General features: G+C 36.2%; 1 protein-coding gene across 1 annotated transcript in view; it reads right to left on the reverse strand.

Moving 5' to 3' along the window:
* Positions 1-716: 716 nt before the first annotated feature.
* The window catches only part of NARS2 (asparaginyl-tRNA synthetase 2, mitochondrial), a 170,117-nt gene continuing 152,191 nt past the window's right edge, over positions 717-18,642 (reverse strand). The window contains exons 12-14 of the mRNA XM_044668187.1: positions 17,795-17,892; positions 5,933-5,959; positions 717-1,570 (exon numbers count right to left, since the gene is read on the reverse strand). Coding sequence (XP_044524122.1) covers positions 1,426-1,570; positions 5,933-5,959; positions 17,795-17,892 — 270 coding nt within the window. The 3' untranslated portion in view covers positions 717-1,425. The remainder of the gene's footprint in view (positions 1,571-5,932; positions 5,960-17,794; positions 17,893-18,642) is intronic.

An 18,642-nucleotide genomic window follows, 5' to 3' on the forward strand; every position in this document is an offset into this window, starting at 1 on the left:
GTTCAAATCTAGCTTCAGATACTTATTTGCTATGTGATCCTGGGGAAGTCACTTAACACTGTTTGCCTCAGTTCCTGACCTGCAAAATGAGCTGGAGAAAGACATGGGTAAGCCACTCTAGTATCTTTGCCAAGAAAATATCAAATGGAGTCACAAAGAGACAAGACTGAAACTCCTTAACAACAAACTGGTTCAAAGAGGTGAAGAGCCTTGGTTTGGGTCACAAAGGTGAGCAAACAGAGGTAAGAGAGGCACTGACCAAATGATTCTTTTAAATTTGGAAGTGAAGGGAAGGAAAGAAGGAGGTTGTCTGACGAATCAGTTTGACTATATACAGCTCTCAAAAAAATCCCAATAGAAACAAAGTAGTTCTAGCATCACTTTTGAGAATCTATTCCTTACCTAGCACTCTGTATCTCTCATGTACTTATTATTTTGTATGACAGTTATTGGTATATGTGTCGTATCCCTTTACTGGACTTTGAGCTCCATCTTATCTAATCTTAACATATCTCTGTTGAACTGAATTAGTGAGTACTGGTAGAAAGCCTATGAAAAGCAGTTTGTTTTGCGACTCTTGCCAATGTCTAGGTTTAGCTCCATCTCCATGGGGACAGTGCTCTACTGCCTCAGAAGAGCCCTCCTTCCAAATTTAGGTGTGATGGGAATTTGGGGAGAGCTGAACAGAGTCAGACAGACACACATTTTTTGCATTTCCTCCCTCCCTCAGAATATCCATTAAAAATCTATTTTATTGCATTATTAGGACTGTATGAACAATTCTTTAATCATTAAGGATAGAAAAAGCCTACCATACACTCTGAAATACACTGTTGCCAGAACACATCCAAGCTACAATGGTAACATTCACTACAATGTTCTGTTTTTATAATCAAAAAAGAAAGAATTATGTGAATAAATTATTTAACTTCATTTTTTGCTTAGTGGAAAGGTGATTTTAACTATAATTACAATTTCACAAGAACTAATTTAATCTTAGTTTACACAAGGTCTAATATAGGGATGGGATGTTTGATATGACACTTATAAATGGTAGGCATCTATCAGGGATTAAATGATACACAAAACAAAACAAAACAAAACAATCTAGTCTTTCTTACATACCAGCCATCTTTGAGTAGTTGTCTGATGATTAAGAAAAACCCTATTCTCTTATCCTATCTTTCACAGCTAAGAAAGTATATATTTTTTCTGTCTTTCTTCTTCCCTTTAAGACAAAAATCTTGTTTTGTGTCCTTGTGCAGGAAGATATTGGAGGCTTTTTGTGTGTAAAATGTATAAAGACTCTTTTATGCACATATCAAATTTTATGGTAAGAATTTTCACCAGTATTTCAAAGATTCAAATTGGCATGTTCTTGCATGCATGAGTTTTATATACAATATTTCTACTTTAAAATTGTGCTTATAAAAGACATGAATGAGGAAACCTTGGAAAAGGGATAACATCTCTGATATTGTCAACTCCCAAGATGCACTGTAGATACCGTTCAAATCCCATCCCAAAGCCTCCATGTGGCACAGAACCAAACTGACGAAGATCCAAATACCTGTTTTTGAAACAACAGAGAATTACAATCTATAAATGCTTCATGACATCAGCTATTATGATTTAGCACTTGTGTTCTGAACGTTTTTTGCAATCATCTGTTATTCTCCATACAATTGTAGTAGATGAATTCTCACCGCCCCCCCCCCCCCCCCATAGACAGATGGAGGAAACAGAGGTTGCCCAGACAAACACAAGAAGATCTTTCCGCCCACCATCCAGGTTTTTACTCTGGCCATTTCAACACCCTGTTTCCTTCTAAGCTATTTACACACCAGAATTTTGTGGCAGAAGATACAAAGATTTTCAAATTACTTTTTGAAAATTTTAATTCACTTGTTAGACTTGGGAATACTAGTAATAATATTCTTTTCATGCCCAGGGTCACACAGTTCAGTGCTAAAATGAGTACAAAAGGGTCTGGCTAATATACTGTAGAAGTATTATATTTTATAAAGGCACAATGAATCCTGAAGGGCTGTGGAGAGGAGAAATCACTTCTCTCAGAACCATCTCACAATTCTATGTTCAAAAACATAACCTAAGCAGTCACTTGGAAACTTACAGTCTATGAAGCTGCTGGCTCTGAAACCAGAGATGCTTCTCCACAGGAAATGAATGCCAAGTATAAAATGCAGCTCTGGTTTTGTCCTGGGGGCTGCTCCCAGCTACTCTGTGGGGTTCACTGAATATATGAATGGGGTAATGGCATAAGTGCAACAGGAAGATGTCATTTTCCTATGCACAAACCTAAGAACAGAGATCCTCATCAGATAGCTTACTCTCCTGAACACAAGCCACAGGAGAGGATTAATTAATATAATTTTGTTAAATGGAGAACACTCCTCTAAAATCCTAATTTAATGGATCTTCGTGAAGTAGAGGTAATATTGGGCTTTCAAAGGCTATGTATGCTAGGGTAGTTGCAAGCTTTGCTAGGTCTTATCAAGCTTGAAAGACCTGGTGATGAACTGATCATCTTTCCAAAGTCCATCATCAGAAAGGTGGCCACCAAGTGAAAATCTTCTTTGGTTACAACTAGTCAAGATGATCTAAGGTCTAAAGGGGTTGTAGTTTGCATCTGTGAGGGGAGAATCCAAACTAAAGATACCCCAGGTCCCTGAAGCCCTATAGTATGGTGGGGCTAGAAGAGAATGTACACAACATAAAGAGGAAATTTTGACATAAACTATAAATTAAAATACTTGGTAATGGAACACTTGGCACCAATGGACAAAACTAAAGTTACTGTAGCTCATTTAGGTACTATAGTTGACAGTCATTAGATCCTTAAAGGTGGGGACTGGATCTCATTCTTGTTTCTTCTTGGCAACCCTCATAGAAGTGATTAGTAAAAATGAAAATGACTGGTTAAAAATGATTTCAATTAAAGCATATCTTCTACCTTTCTGCAAATAAATGGTATACTACAAGATTGGGAAGTGCCATACTAGTAGTTCAGATGATGCTATTAGGTGGTTTTGCTTAACTGTCTTGGGGGAACATATTTCATTGTGAAGTGTTTGTTGTGTCGAACCTAAAACAAACCATTAGAGAAATTAATTTTAAAAACCCATTAAAAAGGAGCAGCTAGGTGGCTTAGTAGATAGATTACCAGTCCTGAAGTCAGGAGGACCTAGGTCCAAGTCTGATCTCAGACACTTCCTAGCTATGTGACCCTGGGCAAGTCACTTAATCCCTATCGCACAGCCTTTGCCACACTCTTCTGTCTTAGAATCGAAGGTATCAATTTTTAAAAGCTCAATTTTGGCTGATTATTAGCACAAACTTCCTCACAGTCAGAGTTGTACCACAGTGGAATGGGCTATTTTGAGCAGTAGGGAATTCTTTAAACAGATGAACATATATGAGCATTTGTTGGGGAGAACATAGAAAGGAACAAAAAGAAAATACAAGCCTCTGAGGTGTCTCAATGCTAAGATTTTATGTGTTTATAAATAACTAGTAAGAACTTTTTTGGGTAAGAAGAATATAACTTTTGAAATACTAACAATGAATCACAAATGAAATGAGAAGCTGGTCTAGGTAGCATCATTGGAAGTTGGATACCCATTTACTAAGAAAAGATTTAAATAGTTCAGCTACCTCTCCCCTGTGGCCTAATTTGTTCATTTAAGAATTCTTTCCTCATGTTGAGCCCAAGGGCAATGAGCTATGTGGTGATTGAATTGACCTCAAGTTCAATAAGCCAGTATGACAGGACATATTTTGGCTCAGTAAAGAAAATGAGATGAATTGCAGAGAGCATACATAAGTATCCACCCACAAATTGCTGGCTAGAAGATGTGAGATGGCCATCTAAAATCTGGGCTTGGTGGAATGCAGAAGCAGTAACCATTGTCTACTGCTCCCACACTGCCACAGCTTTACATGACTCAAACTGTCACCTCCCCAGAGGCCTGAAACATGCCAATCATTTTATACAAATGTCTGTTTTTTGGAATCCTGATTCAGAAGAATGATGCAGGAGATTTTGGCTTTCCTTGCCTATGACAAATGGAAAATACATTTCTGAGACAAAACAGAAAGCTGCTTTATGAATTTATAGCTGATTATCAGTTGTCATGTTCTTTTCCAGGGTAGCCAGACAACAGAAGTGATGGTATGAAATTTGTGGAACTAGTCACAAATTTCATTTGCATATGGCAGTCTCAAGAATGAGGAAGTGAGTGAATTCTTAGACACCTGGCCTGGCTATTCCTGCTTTGCTGGAGCAACAGCTAAACTAAAATCTTGTCAGAAGAAATTTATGGTCAAATAATAAATGTTAATATTTGAAAGTATTCATAGTTTGTCATTTCAGTTGAGAATGGAAAATCATCTAAATAATCAAAATGGATTAGGAAAATATTAAATTTACTTGACCAAGAGTGCAAATTACCTTTACACCTAACTTTATCATGGATAGTTAAGGTCTTTAAAGATAACAAAAATCATAACACAGAAGGAAACCAAGATGAAGGAAACTAGTTTGCTTAAAGGGAAACGACATGAATAGCTGAAGTCAATTAACAGTGAGTATTGCAAGATGGGGGTGGAGTGGTAGGATGGAAATCATGCTGTAATTGAAATCAAGTGACTTACATTATACACTGGGGTCTGCTACCAATGACCTGTGAGACCTTGGGCAAGACATTTACATTTTTCTCAGCCTCATTTTCCTAATTTGTAAAATGATGTTAAGGGTGATAATTCAGATGATCTCTAATGACAATTGTACTATAGTCCCAAGACTACAGGGTAGAATGGGTTATAGCACACAGATGGGATTCAGAATCCTACCCCAGCTCTAGTTTATGCCTGTCCTTAGAACCCTGTTCTTCCCCTGTTGAAGGGTAGCAACATCATTTGTTCCTGCCCTTTTGTGCAAAGGCATATCTGGAGGATTCGAGAGATTGTTGATGGAATACACCAGTGATGGGCAAACTACAGCCTGCAGGCCAGATGCAGCCCCCTGAAATGTTCTATCCATCTGCAGGACATTATTCCTAATCTAACGAATACAATGAGTAGGATACAATACAATGAAACTTTGAAAGAGTTGCCTTAGAAACAGACTGACAGATGAGCATTTCCTTTCCTTTGGCCCCCTCTTTAAAAAGTTTGCCCATCACTGGAATACACCAAAGCCTAAAAGAATTATATTAATTAAATTTACAAGGAACATTTTACATTTATTGACATTACTTGAAGGAAAGAACAGTGATACCAAAGTCTGAACTAGGGAGACAGAAATATTTTTCTCTGAAGTACTTTAGTGCTCTAGGTCAAAAACTGAGTATAGAAAACATGTTCCTGCTATATAGTTAATTACTTCAAACCAAACATGGAAAAATTAACTCCCGATCTATACTCAGTGAAAAATAACTTCCAAAGCATTCATTCAAAAAACATATTAAACACCTTCTCTGAGGTGCTGGGGTTGGAGACAGCATAGAAAGCTTACATTAGACAGGGTCTCTCACTTCATGTAGTTTCCAATCCAACAGGGGAATAAGACATCAACATAGATAATTATAACGAATATTACATAAGAACACTTGAGAGATGTTGGGCTATTGTTTAGTTGGACGAGAAAGAAAAAAGTGAAGAAGGGGAGGAAGATGTTCTAAGCAAAGTGAATATTTTGAACAAATGCAAGAAGGCTGGAAAATACTGTGTATGGTTCAAAAGACAAAAAGTAGTTCAACTGGCTGAAGCTGAGAGTGGGTGGGAAGGGAGTAATATGAAGTAAAGCTGGCAAGACAGGGTGGTTTATTACAGAGGGCTTGTATGCCAAGCAGGTAAAAGGGAACCACTAAAAGTTTTGTAACAATTAGCAGCCAGTCACATTCTTACTTACCATTGGTAGGTATCTATCAGTCCTAGTCTGTAAAAGAAAAGAAATAAAATAGTTTCAGGAAAAGATGATCAATTAATTAATCAATAATTATTCATTAAGAATTCCCTTGTTCTAATGAGATCCATTGGAGACTATACAATGAAATGCTAGCCCTGGCAAAGGGCTGTAGTGGAAAAGTGCTAGACTTGGCATCACAAGAGGCCAAGCTCCAGAAACTACCCTATTCCTCAAGGAAATGGGCATGTGAACAGGTTATGTGAATCTCTCAAGAGCCTCAGTTTTCCTCCTTTTTGAATAAGGATGATATCTGGTACACATAACTTCTCTGGGTCAGCATGGAGATCAAAGGTGAAAATGTACAGAAAGTGCTCTATAGGTCTTAAAGTGAGCTATTATTATTATTATTATTAAATACCATAATCCTCAAAGGGCTTACAGTTTAGGTGTGGGGAAAAAACACAGCCATTTGAAAGTTTAACTAATGTGCCAAGGGTCCCAGGTATTTATTATAGGTCAGGAAATGTGGTAACATCCCCCAAAGAATGTTGAGCACTTATCTAGAAAACAAGTGAAAAAGGTATTGCAATTGCTGGGTGAACAGGCAGGGTCAGGGAAAAATAGGAACAGATAAAAAAAGATGAGTATCAGAAACTTGACTTTCCTTCTGGAGTAGTAAGACCCCATTAGCAACAATAATCACTCATCTTTGCTGCTACCTTTGAAACATGTAATTGAGTCTTTAAAAACAAAACAAAGCAACCCAACAAACACTTACCCCCCCCCCCCACCCCCGGTCCTCCCAAAACAACCCTTACCTTCTATTTTACAGTTAATACTATGTGTTGATTCTAAGGCAATAGAATGGTTAGGGCTAGGCAATGGGTTAAGTTAAGTGACTTGGCAAGGGTTATACAGCTAAGAAGTGTCTAAGGCCAGATTTGAACCTAAGACCTCCTGTCTCTTGGCCTGCCTCTCAATCCACTGAGCCACCTAAGAGGACCTGTAATGAAGTCTTAACTTTCTTGATCTGAAAAGTGTCTGGTCAGATTTAAAGGTCTGAAATATGCAGGGAAGTGAAGGAAATACTTTGTTCAAATGTGCATAGGTCTTGTGTATCTGAATTATTCAGGGACAGAAGTAATTTATTTATGTGTGTGGATATATTGGAAAATAAAGTCTCAGGCAGAAGAGATGTCATGTAAAGGAACTTGGTTTTCTCCAAAAGATTAAAATCCCCTTTTCCTGAGGGAGAGACTCCACTACACATCATTGAGAAGGTCACCTTGCTCAGTAAAATGGTTTGGTAAAAGATGACTTCCAAGTTCAATTCTAGTTTTGATCCAATGTTACCTTGCATTCTGCTGGGAATGAATGCTGTCTTTATGTGGTTCTGTGAATAAGGATCACTTCCATTTCACAGCCTAATTTTCTGGGATGCACGCATGCTTCATGAATACATGAGACCAATGTTATAAATGGCAAAGAAGGGGTAAGGTATAGTGGATGAAGGATAGGCTGGTCTTCTTAGACAATTCTTTAAAGTTTTTTAGAGGTAGCTGGGTAAGGCAGTGGATAGAGTACAGGGCTGGAATAGGAAGATTTGAATTCAAATTATGCTTCAGCTACTCCCAAGCTGTGTAACCTTGAACAAGTTATTTAACTGTTCATAGTCTTAGATTTCTCATCTATAAAATGGAGATCATAATAGAACCATTGTTCTATTATTTACATTATTTACATTACATTGTTACTGTGAGGATCACATGAATAACATATGTAAAACATAATGCAAACTTTAAAAACCTATATAAATGCTAAATAAATAAATTATTAAGCTAAAGATAAATGGTTTAGTGCATGTGTGGGAGAATTTCTACAAAGGCAGTTTTTTATGCTGATGAAAATATCAAATTTAGACAAAAAAAAAAAAAAAGACCAGATCCTTTGGAATCTGTTGTTGCAGCTATAGGTTGGAAGCAAGAAATTCTTATAGGAATGATTATATGAACCTAAAATTTAAAATGTTATAATAACAGCACTATTAGCACAATAGCATAAAATTGAGGTTTTAAAATATTATTAATAAATATTAGCATGATATATATCCATCATGTTTATGTCATAATGATATAAACAAATAATATCCAATACTTTACTAAAACAGATACAATAATGGAAAATAAAACACTCATAACTGTTAGGAGAAGACAGATTCAAAGAACTTGAGACTTTTTAACAATTTAACAAATGACATGTATTCAATTTAGATAGTGATCAGGAGAAATATAAAAATCCAATCTCATTATGAAAGGTAAAATGGGATATATTATCAGATGATAGGTAAAATTTTGTTTTCCTTCATCATGTCATTAAGAAAGGTCTCTTGATGGGGGAAGCATGCAAAGAAAACAGACCAATTAACTTTTCAACACATGAAAAGCTTTTTGCTATGTGTGATACTTATTATATTTTTAAGAGGTCATTCAATTCGCAATCACATTCATTATTTCACCTCCCCCATTCCTAGGAAAGATCTAGTCCTCACATGTAATAGTTTATCTTATTATAAAATCACAGAAAATCAGATGAAGAAACCAAGTTCCTGGGATAATTAAGTTACTTGTTTAAGGTCATATATCTACTAAGTAGCAGAGCCATGATTTAAATTCATATCCCCCAAGATTCTGTCACAATTACTATCTTAAACTTATTTTGTACAAGGCCTCCACTAAAGTCTTCTTTTGATCCCTCACTATAGAGTCAAGGTGACCCTGTGTTCCTGAAAGCTATTCCAGTGAAGTACATGCTGTACTGGGTCCTAATAATCTGGAAAAGTGTACAGTATTGATATGGGGATGAACTGAATATCTGCTTGTCTGAGAATCACCATGGCCATGTAAAGAGGGTAAAAATTATGGTTGGACTGAATATTTAATAGGGTGGTCACCAGGAATTTAATTAATTAATTCCAAATTAATTTTTTTAGCAATTTATTTATAAAATAGAGGGAAAGAGTGAAAGTAGAGAAATGAGAAGAGGGCAGAGTTAAGAGATCTAGCTTAATGAGCTAGACTATGGGCTCAAGTCCTGGCTTACTCCAGCAAGGCTCCAGTAGTCCCAGCCACAGGGCCTAAGGATCAATTAACAAGGGATTTAGCCACGAGGCCTCCTCCAGATGAGGGGCCCCTCTGGAGGCTAGAATGCCAGGAAAAAGCCAAGGAAGGGAGTCAGTCTTTTTCAGTCACCCACGTGGTAGTTCTAAGGAGAAATATAAAGCAGTCCAAGGTGCTCAGCCAGAGTTCCTCCAGGGTCCAGTTCATGGTGAAAGAGATACTCTTCACAGGAGGCTCTTGCAATTTATAAAGACCATTCCTTTTGTCACTTCCTGTGCCTTCCTCCCACTTTACATGTACCAATTACAGCTAAAGCTTTGCTTAGGACTGCCCAGGGGGCAGTCAATTCTGATTCATTACCCACTTTTGTACACATGGGTCTCAGACCTCCCCATACTTAGGGATAAGTGAGGTGTGTACACTTTTGGTGATTAAATAAAAAAATGTACAGGGTAGAGTTAATTCCATCTTCATAGCCAACTCCAGAGAGGTTCATCAACAGAATGCCGGCCATTAGGGGATGAATATTTTTGACTCATAAAAACCATTATGGTGTTAGAGGAGTTGCAATCTGCACTGGTGGAAGGAGTACTCAAACCCCTGAAAGAAGAGAATTTTGGAAATAGTAGAGGACTTCAATGGTGTGGATTATGAAAAAAGGGCTCCCTCTAAATCTATTTTTCTTACTTCTATTTCCTAATCTGACAGATCAGTTAAAAGCTAATGGTATGACAAATCAGTAAAAGTCAAATCACTGTTTTCTAACAAACCAGTGATTAGTTATTTCATATAAATTGAGATTTCATGTAGATGAAGATGAAAATGAAAATGAAGATTGTTGGAAGAGATATGAGATGATGTTGTTGGTAAAGATCTAACCATTCTGTCGGCCAATCAAAAAACAAGAATAGACTACTACCCACTAGGCACTGTGTTAAATGCTGAGGGCACAAAGAAAGCCAAACACAATCTCTGCCTTTAAGAAGCTATGTTTTACTGGGAGAAACAACATGCAAATACAATACAATATACAATAGAGAACACAAGATATGTAAAGAGAAGGTGAAAGGAACTTTCATAGAAGAAGGTACTAGCAGCTGTGGAAGAGAAGAAGAGAGGGGGGGCCTCCTGAAGAAAGTGAGCCTTGAGCTGAGTGTTTTAAAGGAATCTAGAGAAGCCATGAGGCATAGGCAAGGAAGGGAGAGCATTCCAGGCATGAGGGACAAATCAGGGGAAAGGCAGGTAAACCAGAGATTAGTTGAGTATCATGTGCAATGAATACTAAGCAGGTCAATGTAGTTAGATCTTAGAACATGGAAGGGAGTAAAGTATAAGAAGACTGGAAAGACAGGAAAGGATCAGGTTATAAAGAGTTTTAAAGATCCAATAGAAGACCTTATATTTGGTTCTAGAGGTAACAGGAAAGCACTGGAACTTAATAGGTAGGAGGGGTAATACTGATATATTGTGTTTGAAAAACAGTGGGGATACAGTGAAATTTAGGCAATGTAAAAAATAAAAGATATCAATAAAATTTTATCTTTTAAAAAGATTACTCAGCCTACCTGACCACAAGGCTCTGATAATAAATGAAAAGTTCTTTTGCATAGGATCAGAAAGGTAAAAGGAACTTCATAAGTCATCTAAATCTAATTCATACTTAATCTAATTATACTTGACCAAAAATCCCCTCTCCAATATGGCTAAGAAGTGGCCATTCACTCTTTGCTAGAAGGCCTCAAGTGACCTCATGGTCTAAAATCTTTTGAAGATAACTCATTTCAACTTTGGAACATTTTTAAGTTTTAATAAGTTCATTCTTAATTCAAAGCTAAATTTGTTTTCTCTGATACTTCAACAAACTGCTCCTTTTTTCTGCTCAGAGAGACTAAACTCCTTCAGTAAGAAAGTTTTCAAATAAAAGATTGCTATCATGGTCCTACTAAATTCTTCTTTTCTTTGGGTTAAATATGCTTAGTTTCTTCAATTAATCTCTGTATAGCAAGAACTCCAATCCATTCCTGTATAGAATAATCTCTAGCTGCCTCAGCATTATTTTATCCTCTTAATACTTGAAGAATAACTTGTGAATGTTTATCTCCAAAAGATGAACTATAAAATGGAAACATTAAAGATATATTCTCTATATACACATCTCTTTCCCAGATGATGCCTCTGTAATGTAGGGAAGGGAAAGAGGAGTGAACATACTTGGAAATTGATTCTATTAATAAAAAATTTTAAAATTAAAATAAAAGTAAAGGAAGATGATCTCATAGTACTAAATTTCAAACTATATTTCAAAGCAGCAACTGTCAAAATAATCTAGTACTGGATGAGAAGTAGAGTGACTGATCAGTTGAACAGATTAGGCTTTTAATACACAGATGTAAAAGATTAGATTCATCTAATATTTGATAGACCCAAGTGTATAATTAGAATCTGCTCCCCAGGACTCCAATTCCCAGCATCCCACTTTCATTCTCACTTTACATCCTTACGTTTTGGAGATAAAGTTTTGTTTGACCCCACCTCTTTCTCTCTTTTTGCTTGAACAGGGCTGAGAAAACTTCTCTTTACTCAGTCTTTTACTTTTGTTCTTTTATTTCTTTTACTTCAAGTGATTATTAATATATCTTATAAAATATGATACTTATAAAATATAATACTTGGATATTAATTTTAGTCTTACACAAGTTTTTGAAGCAAGAACTCACCATTTTACAAAAATTACTGGAAAAATGGGAAAGCAATCTTGCTGAAACTAGTTATAGACTAACATCACATATATACCAAAATAATGCCAAAATGGATACATTATTAGGCATAAGAGATAATATTATAAGTAAATTAGAGGAAGATGGAAAAAAAATTCTCATCAGATCTATGGATAAGGGAAGAATTTGTAAGCAAACAAGACATAGAGAGGCTCATCAGAAATAAAATGATACTTTTGATTAGATTATATTTTAAAAGTTTTGCACAAAAGAAACCAATGCATCAAAAAGTAAAAAAAGAAAGTAGGAGACTTGGCAGGGGGAGGGAAAGAATGTTTTCAGCAAGTTTCTCTGATAAAGGTCTTGTTTCTCAAATATATAGGGAACAGTCAAGTTTAAAAAATAAGAAGCATGCTCCACTTGATAAATGATCAAAGGATGTGAGCAGGCAATTTTCATAAGAAATCAATGCCATCAATAATCACATGAAAAAAATTGTTCTAAATCATTGTTGATAAGAAAAGTACAAATTAAAATAATTCTGAAGCACCAACTTAAGCCTATTAGATTGTCTAACATTACAGGAAAGGAAACAGAGAAATGCTGAAGGGCATGTGGGGAAAAAATAGTGGCATTATATAAATGTAATAATATAATATTATACATAAATATTAAATTATTATTGTTGTTATTATAAAACAATATATAATAATGGTATATCGTATATCATAAAATAATATATAATAAAATAGTGGTATATTCTGTATTATAAAATATATAATAAAATAGTGGTATATGGTTGTAATGGAATGCTGGGTTATAAGAAATGAAGAGCAGGATGGTTTCAGAAAAACCTGGCAAGTCTTATATGAACTGATGCAAAATAAGATAAGCAGAACCAGGAGATCATGGTACACAGTAACGGCAGTATTGTAACAATGATCAACTGTGAAAGACTTGGCTACTTTGAGCATGACAATGATAAGACAATCCCAAAGAACTCCTATTGAAAAATGCTATCCTAAGACTGATGAACTCTTAGTGTATTTCAAAATATACTATTTTTTTTTCCATTTTATTTTTCTTGCTTTTTCATCTTTTGGTCTGAGGTGGTGATTCAATTTCTATTTTACCCTCTGACTCTAGAATTTATGAGTAGTTTGATGATTTCTTGGAATATGGTGTCTAAACTCTTGTTTTTTGATCAAAACTTTTCAGGAGTCCAACTATTCTTACATAATTTCTCCTTTATCTATTTTCCAAGTTTCTGGTTTTTGAGACAAGATGTTTCATATTCTCCTCTATTTTTTCATTCCTTTGATTTTACTTTATTATTTCTTGTTGTCTTAGGGAATCATTAGTTTTCTCTTGTCCAATTCTAGTTCTTATTTTCTTCTGAAAGTTTCTGGATCTCTTTTTCCAGTTGGGTGATTGGTTTCAATTAAGCTCTTCCAAAAGCTCTTTTTGAGCATGTGGCCCTTTATTGTATTTCTTTGCTATTTTTGAAGTAGGTATTTTTACTTCATTGTTCTCTGAGTTTGAACTGAGGTCTTCCCTGTTCCTATAGTAGCTATCACTAGCTGGGTTCTTTCTCCTTTAGTTGCTCTTTTTAAAAAATTTTAAAATATTAATGGCTAGGCCAATAGTCTTAATTATTGGCTTTTTGCTGGACTCCCAGTTTTCTATGGTACTAGGGTAGTTACCTCAGGTTTCAAGATTTTTTTGTGTTTGTTTTTTCCTGGTCCCTATTTAATCACTCTAGTCTTCACAGTACCTCAGGGTCTGATGTAAGACTGGGTCCCCCATTCAAGTCCCAGTCTGTGATTGGTCTCAGTTGTTCCAATCAGAACTGGCCAGCAGTTCTGCTACAGCAACTGGAAACACATAGACCACATACCCTGGTGGCAACAACCAGGGACACCATTCTCCTGGTGTGTGCTCCTTCTTCACTATTCCTCTCCTGGTGCCCAGGTCTGGGATAGAGCAGGTGTCCAGTCTAAGTTCCTTTGGTTTCCAAAGTCTCTTAGGCTCAGTTACTGGTGGACTCTAGTATCCATAATCTCTAGCCACAGGCCAGTCTGGGTTTCCTGAGCTGAGGCCACTACCCACAAAGCTGCTCCCAAGGTACCCCACCTTCCAATTCCAGAGGTATCCTCCTGGATGTAAACTCCAGGGCTCAGCAAACTAAGTAAGATTGCCAATTCTGCCCTCAGAGGTTGTCTTGTTGATTCACGCTATTTGCTCAGTTCTTGCCCCCAGGGAGAGGTGGGACTGAGGCCAGTAAAGTCAGAACCTGGCCATGGCAGTAGTCCTTGGCTATTCAGCTTCATTTCTGACTCCTATCTGTTTTGGGGACTTTTGATATTGACTCTGTGGAGTTATTTATTGGCTGTTTGTGGGGGGTATAAGGAGGGAAAGGAAGCTTCACACTCTACTCTGCCATCTTCCCACAATGCCTTTCTTTACTTAAAAAAAAAAAGATTCCCTTGGTATTTCTGATTTGTTATTTGATTTTTTTCCAGATGAACTGTGTTCATTCTTTTCTAGCTCTGCAAAGTAATTCTTTAGTAATTTGATTTGTATTGCACCAAAGTAAATTAATTTAAGTTTTATTGCCATTTTTATTATATTGTCTTGGCCTTGTCACAAGCAATTAATATTTCTCCAACTGTTTGGCTCTATTAATTTACATGGAGTGTTTTATAATTGTGTTCATATAATTTCTATGTGTGACTTGTCAGGTAGAATCCCAAGTATTTTATATTATCTGCAGTTATTTCTCTCTCTGGTAGATTTTAGTTGTAATATTTAGCAATGCTGATGAATTATTTTATATCCTATAACTGTTAAAGTTAATTTTTTCAACTAGTTTTTAGTTGATTCTCTCAGGTTTTCTGTTACAGTATCGTATCATCTGCAAGGACTGACAGTTTTGCTTCCTTAGATTTCGTTTTCTTGTCTTATTGTTATAAAAATTGGCATTTCCAGCACAACGTTGAAAATAGTGGTATGAATGGACACCCTAGCTTCCTTCCTGATCTTACTGGGAAGGTGTTTAGTTTGCCCCCATTATAGATAATGCTTGCTATAATTTTAAGAAAAGCTTAATTTATTCCTATGCTTCCTCATGTTTTTAATAGGAATCGGTGTTGTTTTTTGTCAAAAGCATCAATTGTTGTAATTGTACTTTGTTGCTTCTGTTACTGATGTGATTAATTATGCTTATAGTTTTCCTAGTACTGTATCTAGTACATACACTCAGTATAAATCATACATGGTCAATGTGTATGACTTTTATGATCTATTGCTGTGGTCGCTTTGCTAGTATTTTATTTAAAATTTCTGTGTTACTATCATTGGGGAAATTGGCGTATTAGGTATCAAAATCGTATTTGTGTCACAGACAAAATTTGATAGGACTCCTTTTTAACCTATTTTAAAAAATGATTTAACATATCTAACAAAGATTGTTCCCACTTGAGAATCTTCGATAAGGGGGTACTCACCACTTTTTTAGTCATCCCTTTTTCCTTTTAGACAGCTTGAATTGTAAGGAAAATTTCTCTGTATCAATATAAATTTTCCTCTTTGAAATGTCTACCTATTGGCTCCTGGTTTTGTACTGTAGTGATAAACTGAACAGGTTTAATACCTCTTCCAATGTGATGGCTCTTTAAATACTTGAGCTCATCTATAACATCCCTTTTGAATGTTCTTCAAACTAAACATCCTGAGTTCCTTCAACTGATCTTGGTAAGACATGGACTAAAGGCTATTTACCAACTTGAATACTTTCATCTGAATGTTAAGAATATCAGTGTCCTTTTTTAAAACTGCAGTATCTAGAACTGAACATAATATCCCAGTTATGGACTGAGAAAGGCAAAGTGCAATGGGACTATCACTTCCCTATTCTTGGAAGTAATCTCTAAATACAGACCAATATTGCATTGGCTTTTATGACTGCTAACTTGCATTGCTGACTCTTATTAAGTCTGCAGTACTTTAAAACTACCAGATCTTTTTTAGATGGACTAATTTAACCATAACTCTACCTTTGTAGTTGTTAAGTTAATTTTTTGAATCCCAGTGTTGATTAATCCCAGGTATTGATTTTAGTAGATTTTAGTGGCAAAAGTGCCACTAAGTTATCCTTTCCAACAAAAGTTAAAATCATACGAGGTTCCTTGAAAAGAATGGCTGAATTGGAGGCAGTAGGTTCTACTTTTTAGTTATTCCCCTCTGTATGGGTTATTGTGGGCACTGCCCTCTCCTGGTTCTTCTAAATGTCTGGCATTCCTGTTTGGTATCTTTTGAAGGATCATCATTCATGTTATACCTGTTAAGTATAGTTTCTTTCAAAGTAGAATTCTCTTTTTTAATGAAAGCCTACAATCTTCTCTTCAAAATTGCTTATTCTCCTTCTAATGTTTTCATTTTCAATCTCTTGTTTCATTGTTTTAATTTTTGTTTCCTTTATACTATGGAGCCCTTGTGGAAAATCAATTCTTTCTTTTGAATCTGTTTACAAAAATTGTGGTGTTATTTTTTTTCTTTTGAAGGGCCTCTAAGTTTGTATTATATTTTATAGGTATTTTCTTTGATTTACTCACATCTTTCCAATTTTGGTAGTGCAGGCTCAGTCTCTTACTATCCTTTGGGGAGAGGTGGTTGGCTCTTTTTGGTCTCACCCTGGTTCCCATGGGTTCCTGAGCTGACTTCTCTCTCTTAGGTTTAGGTCCCATTGGATCTTTGAGCTTTAGAATGATGGGTTCTTCACAGCCCTTTTGGGTGTTTCAAATTAGGACATTAAGGAAATCAAAGCCTGTAGGTTGGAGCTGACTTAATTTGTCTTGTTCTGAGCATTACAGTGCTCCAACCCATACCACACTGTTTGTCACTGTGCTGCTATTTTATCTGTCTTTCTGGAAAAATCATCATGATGTAATAGGAAGAATGATGAACTTGGAATACAAAGACCTTGGTTTAAGTTCCAGCTCTTAACCCCACCTCCCCATCCCCTCGCCCCCTGCCAGCCATGCACACAAACCTGAAATGCTATTCCTTACAGTTAGCTTCAATGTGTTTTCCTATTGCTTGCACTGGTCCTAATTACATACTTTATGGACAAGCTGAACAAATCTAATCCTGTTACATGACAAGTTTTAAATATTTGAAGATAGCTATCATATGCTCCTGCCCTCTCCAGATCCACCAAGTCCTTTCTTTTCTAAGCTAAATATGCCCAATCTTTCAAACAGGTAGTACCTGATGGAGAGCTGATCTGTAGAAGAATAAGGAAACACTTATAGAATTATATATAGGGTCAGCATATATAGGTTTAGAGTTGGAAGGAACCTTAGCAATCATCTAGTTTGACTGTCTCATTTCTCAGAGAAGGGAATCTCAGAGATTCTCTACTTTGTTAGGTCATGGACACCATTGATAGTCTGCTAAAACCGATGGACCGTTTTTCAAAATCATAGAAATGCTAAATTTCTGTTAGAGCTGACTGAAAACAAAGATATAAATTTTTCTCCCTTTCAAATTCAGACTTCTTGGGAGTCATGGATCCAGGTTAAACTCCTGTTCTAAATTTAATGCTATTTTCTATTAATAACTACATAATGCTTCAAGCTATGACACTTGCTATTATATCTCAATTTCTTCTTCATGTTGGTCCAGGGTTAAAGCAATTATGAGTGGGCTAAACAAGAAGAAGGGTACAAGGAAGAAAAAACTGCAAAGGGGAGCCATGAAACTTTTTTTTTTAACTAAAAAACTATTCAGGAATATGAGAGTATGGTCTCTTTAGGCATGTATAGAAAATATGCAAATTACATGCAAATCATAGACAAACACACTTATATTAAGAATCAGGTGTGGTCCTTGAGGAAAATCTTAATTAATACCATTTCCCTGAAGGAATACATGACATAGCTAACACTAGCTAGCTTCTCTGCTAGACCCTGATTCTTGAGTTATATTTTCTGCTATTTCTGACAAGCCAAGGTATAAAGGGTTTTACTTACCTTGCTAACCGCTGCTGCAGTAAATGGAACCTTTCCTCTCTCAGGCTTCCTCCAAAGAGTTCTCCAACTCCAGGCACTAGAAGATCAACAGCAGCAACCTGAAAAGGGAAAGAAAGCCATTAATGATATGAAACTGTAATCACAAACTGTCACTCCTATCAGCCTGCAGGCCTGTGATATAGGTCTGCTTGATTGCTCACTGAATTTATTCCCTCTCTGTGAACCTTAACCTCTTTCAGTTTCAAGGCATTTAAAAATTTGCTATAGGGTTAGGAAGATATTTTGAACCTGACTTTAAAAGCACTTTCAAAGTTAAAGAACAATCATATACAACAAACAGTAAGTCCAGAGTCCATAAAACAATGAGTCTGATACCATATCCTTTATCTTCATAAAGCCACAAAATGTCAGAGCTGGAGGAAAGCTTAGAAATCAGCCAATGTTCTCATTTTACATATGAATTTAAATGAAGCCCCAAAAAGGCTAGTAAGTAACAGAGCTGGGTTAGATTAGAGCAGTGAATGGAAAAAGCACTGGATTTAGTTGAGGATGTAGAATTGAATTTCAGATCTCACACATTTCTGAAGAGTCTTGTATAAGGGACTTACCTCCTCAGCGCTTTGCTTTCCTTCTCTGTATAATGAGGACACAGAGATGACATCTCTTTCCAGCTCTAAATATGTGGTCTCTGAAGGCCACTATTCTTTCTACAGTACTCATCCCCACACTGATAGCCACATGCCACATACAAGGCAGACAAGGTGGGCTGGCTGAAGCAGTAAGAACCCTGATGGAAAGACAGGAAGGCAGCATGTGCTAGGCAAGTCAAATCAACATCAGCATTTCCT

This window comes from Gracilinanus agilis, chromosome 3, assembly GCF_016433145.1.
Source record: "Gracilinanus agilis isolate LMUSP501 chromosome 3, AgileGrace, whole genome shotgun sequence".
NCBI classification, from domain to species: Eukaryota; Metazoa; Chordata; class Mammalia; order Didelphimorphia; family Didelphidae; genus Gracilinanus; species Gracilinanus agilis.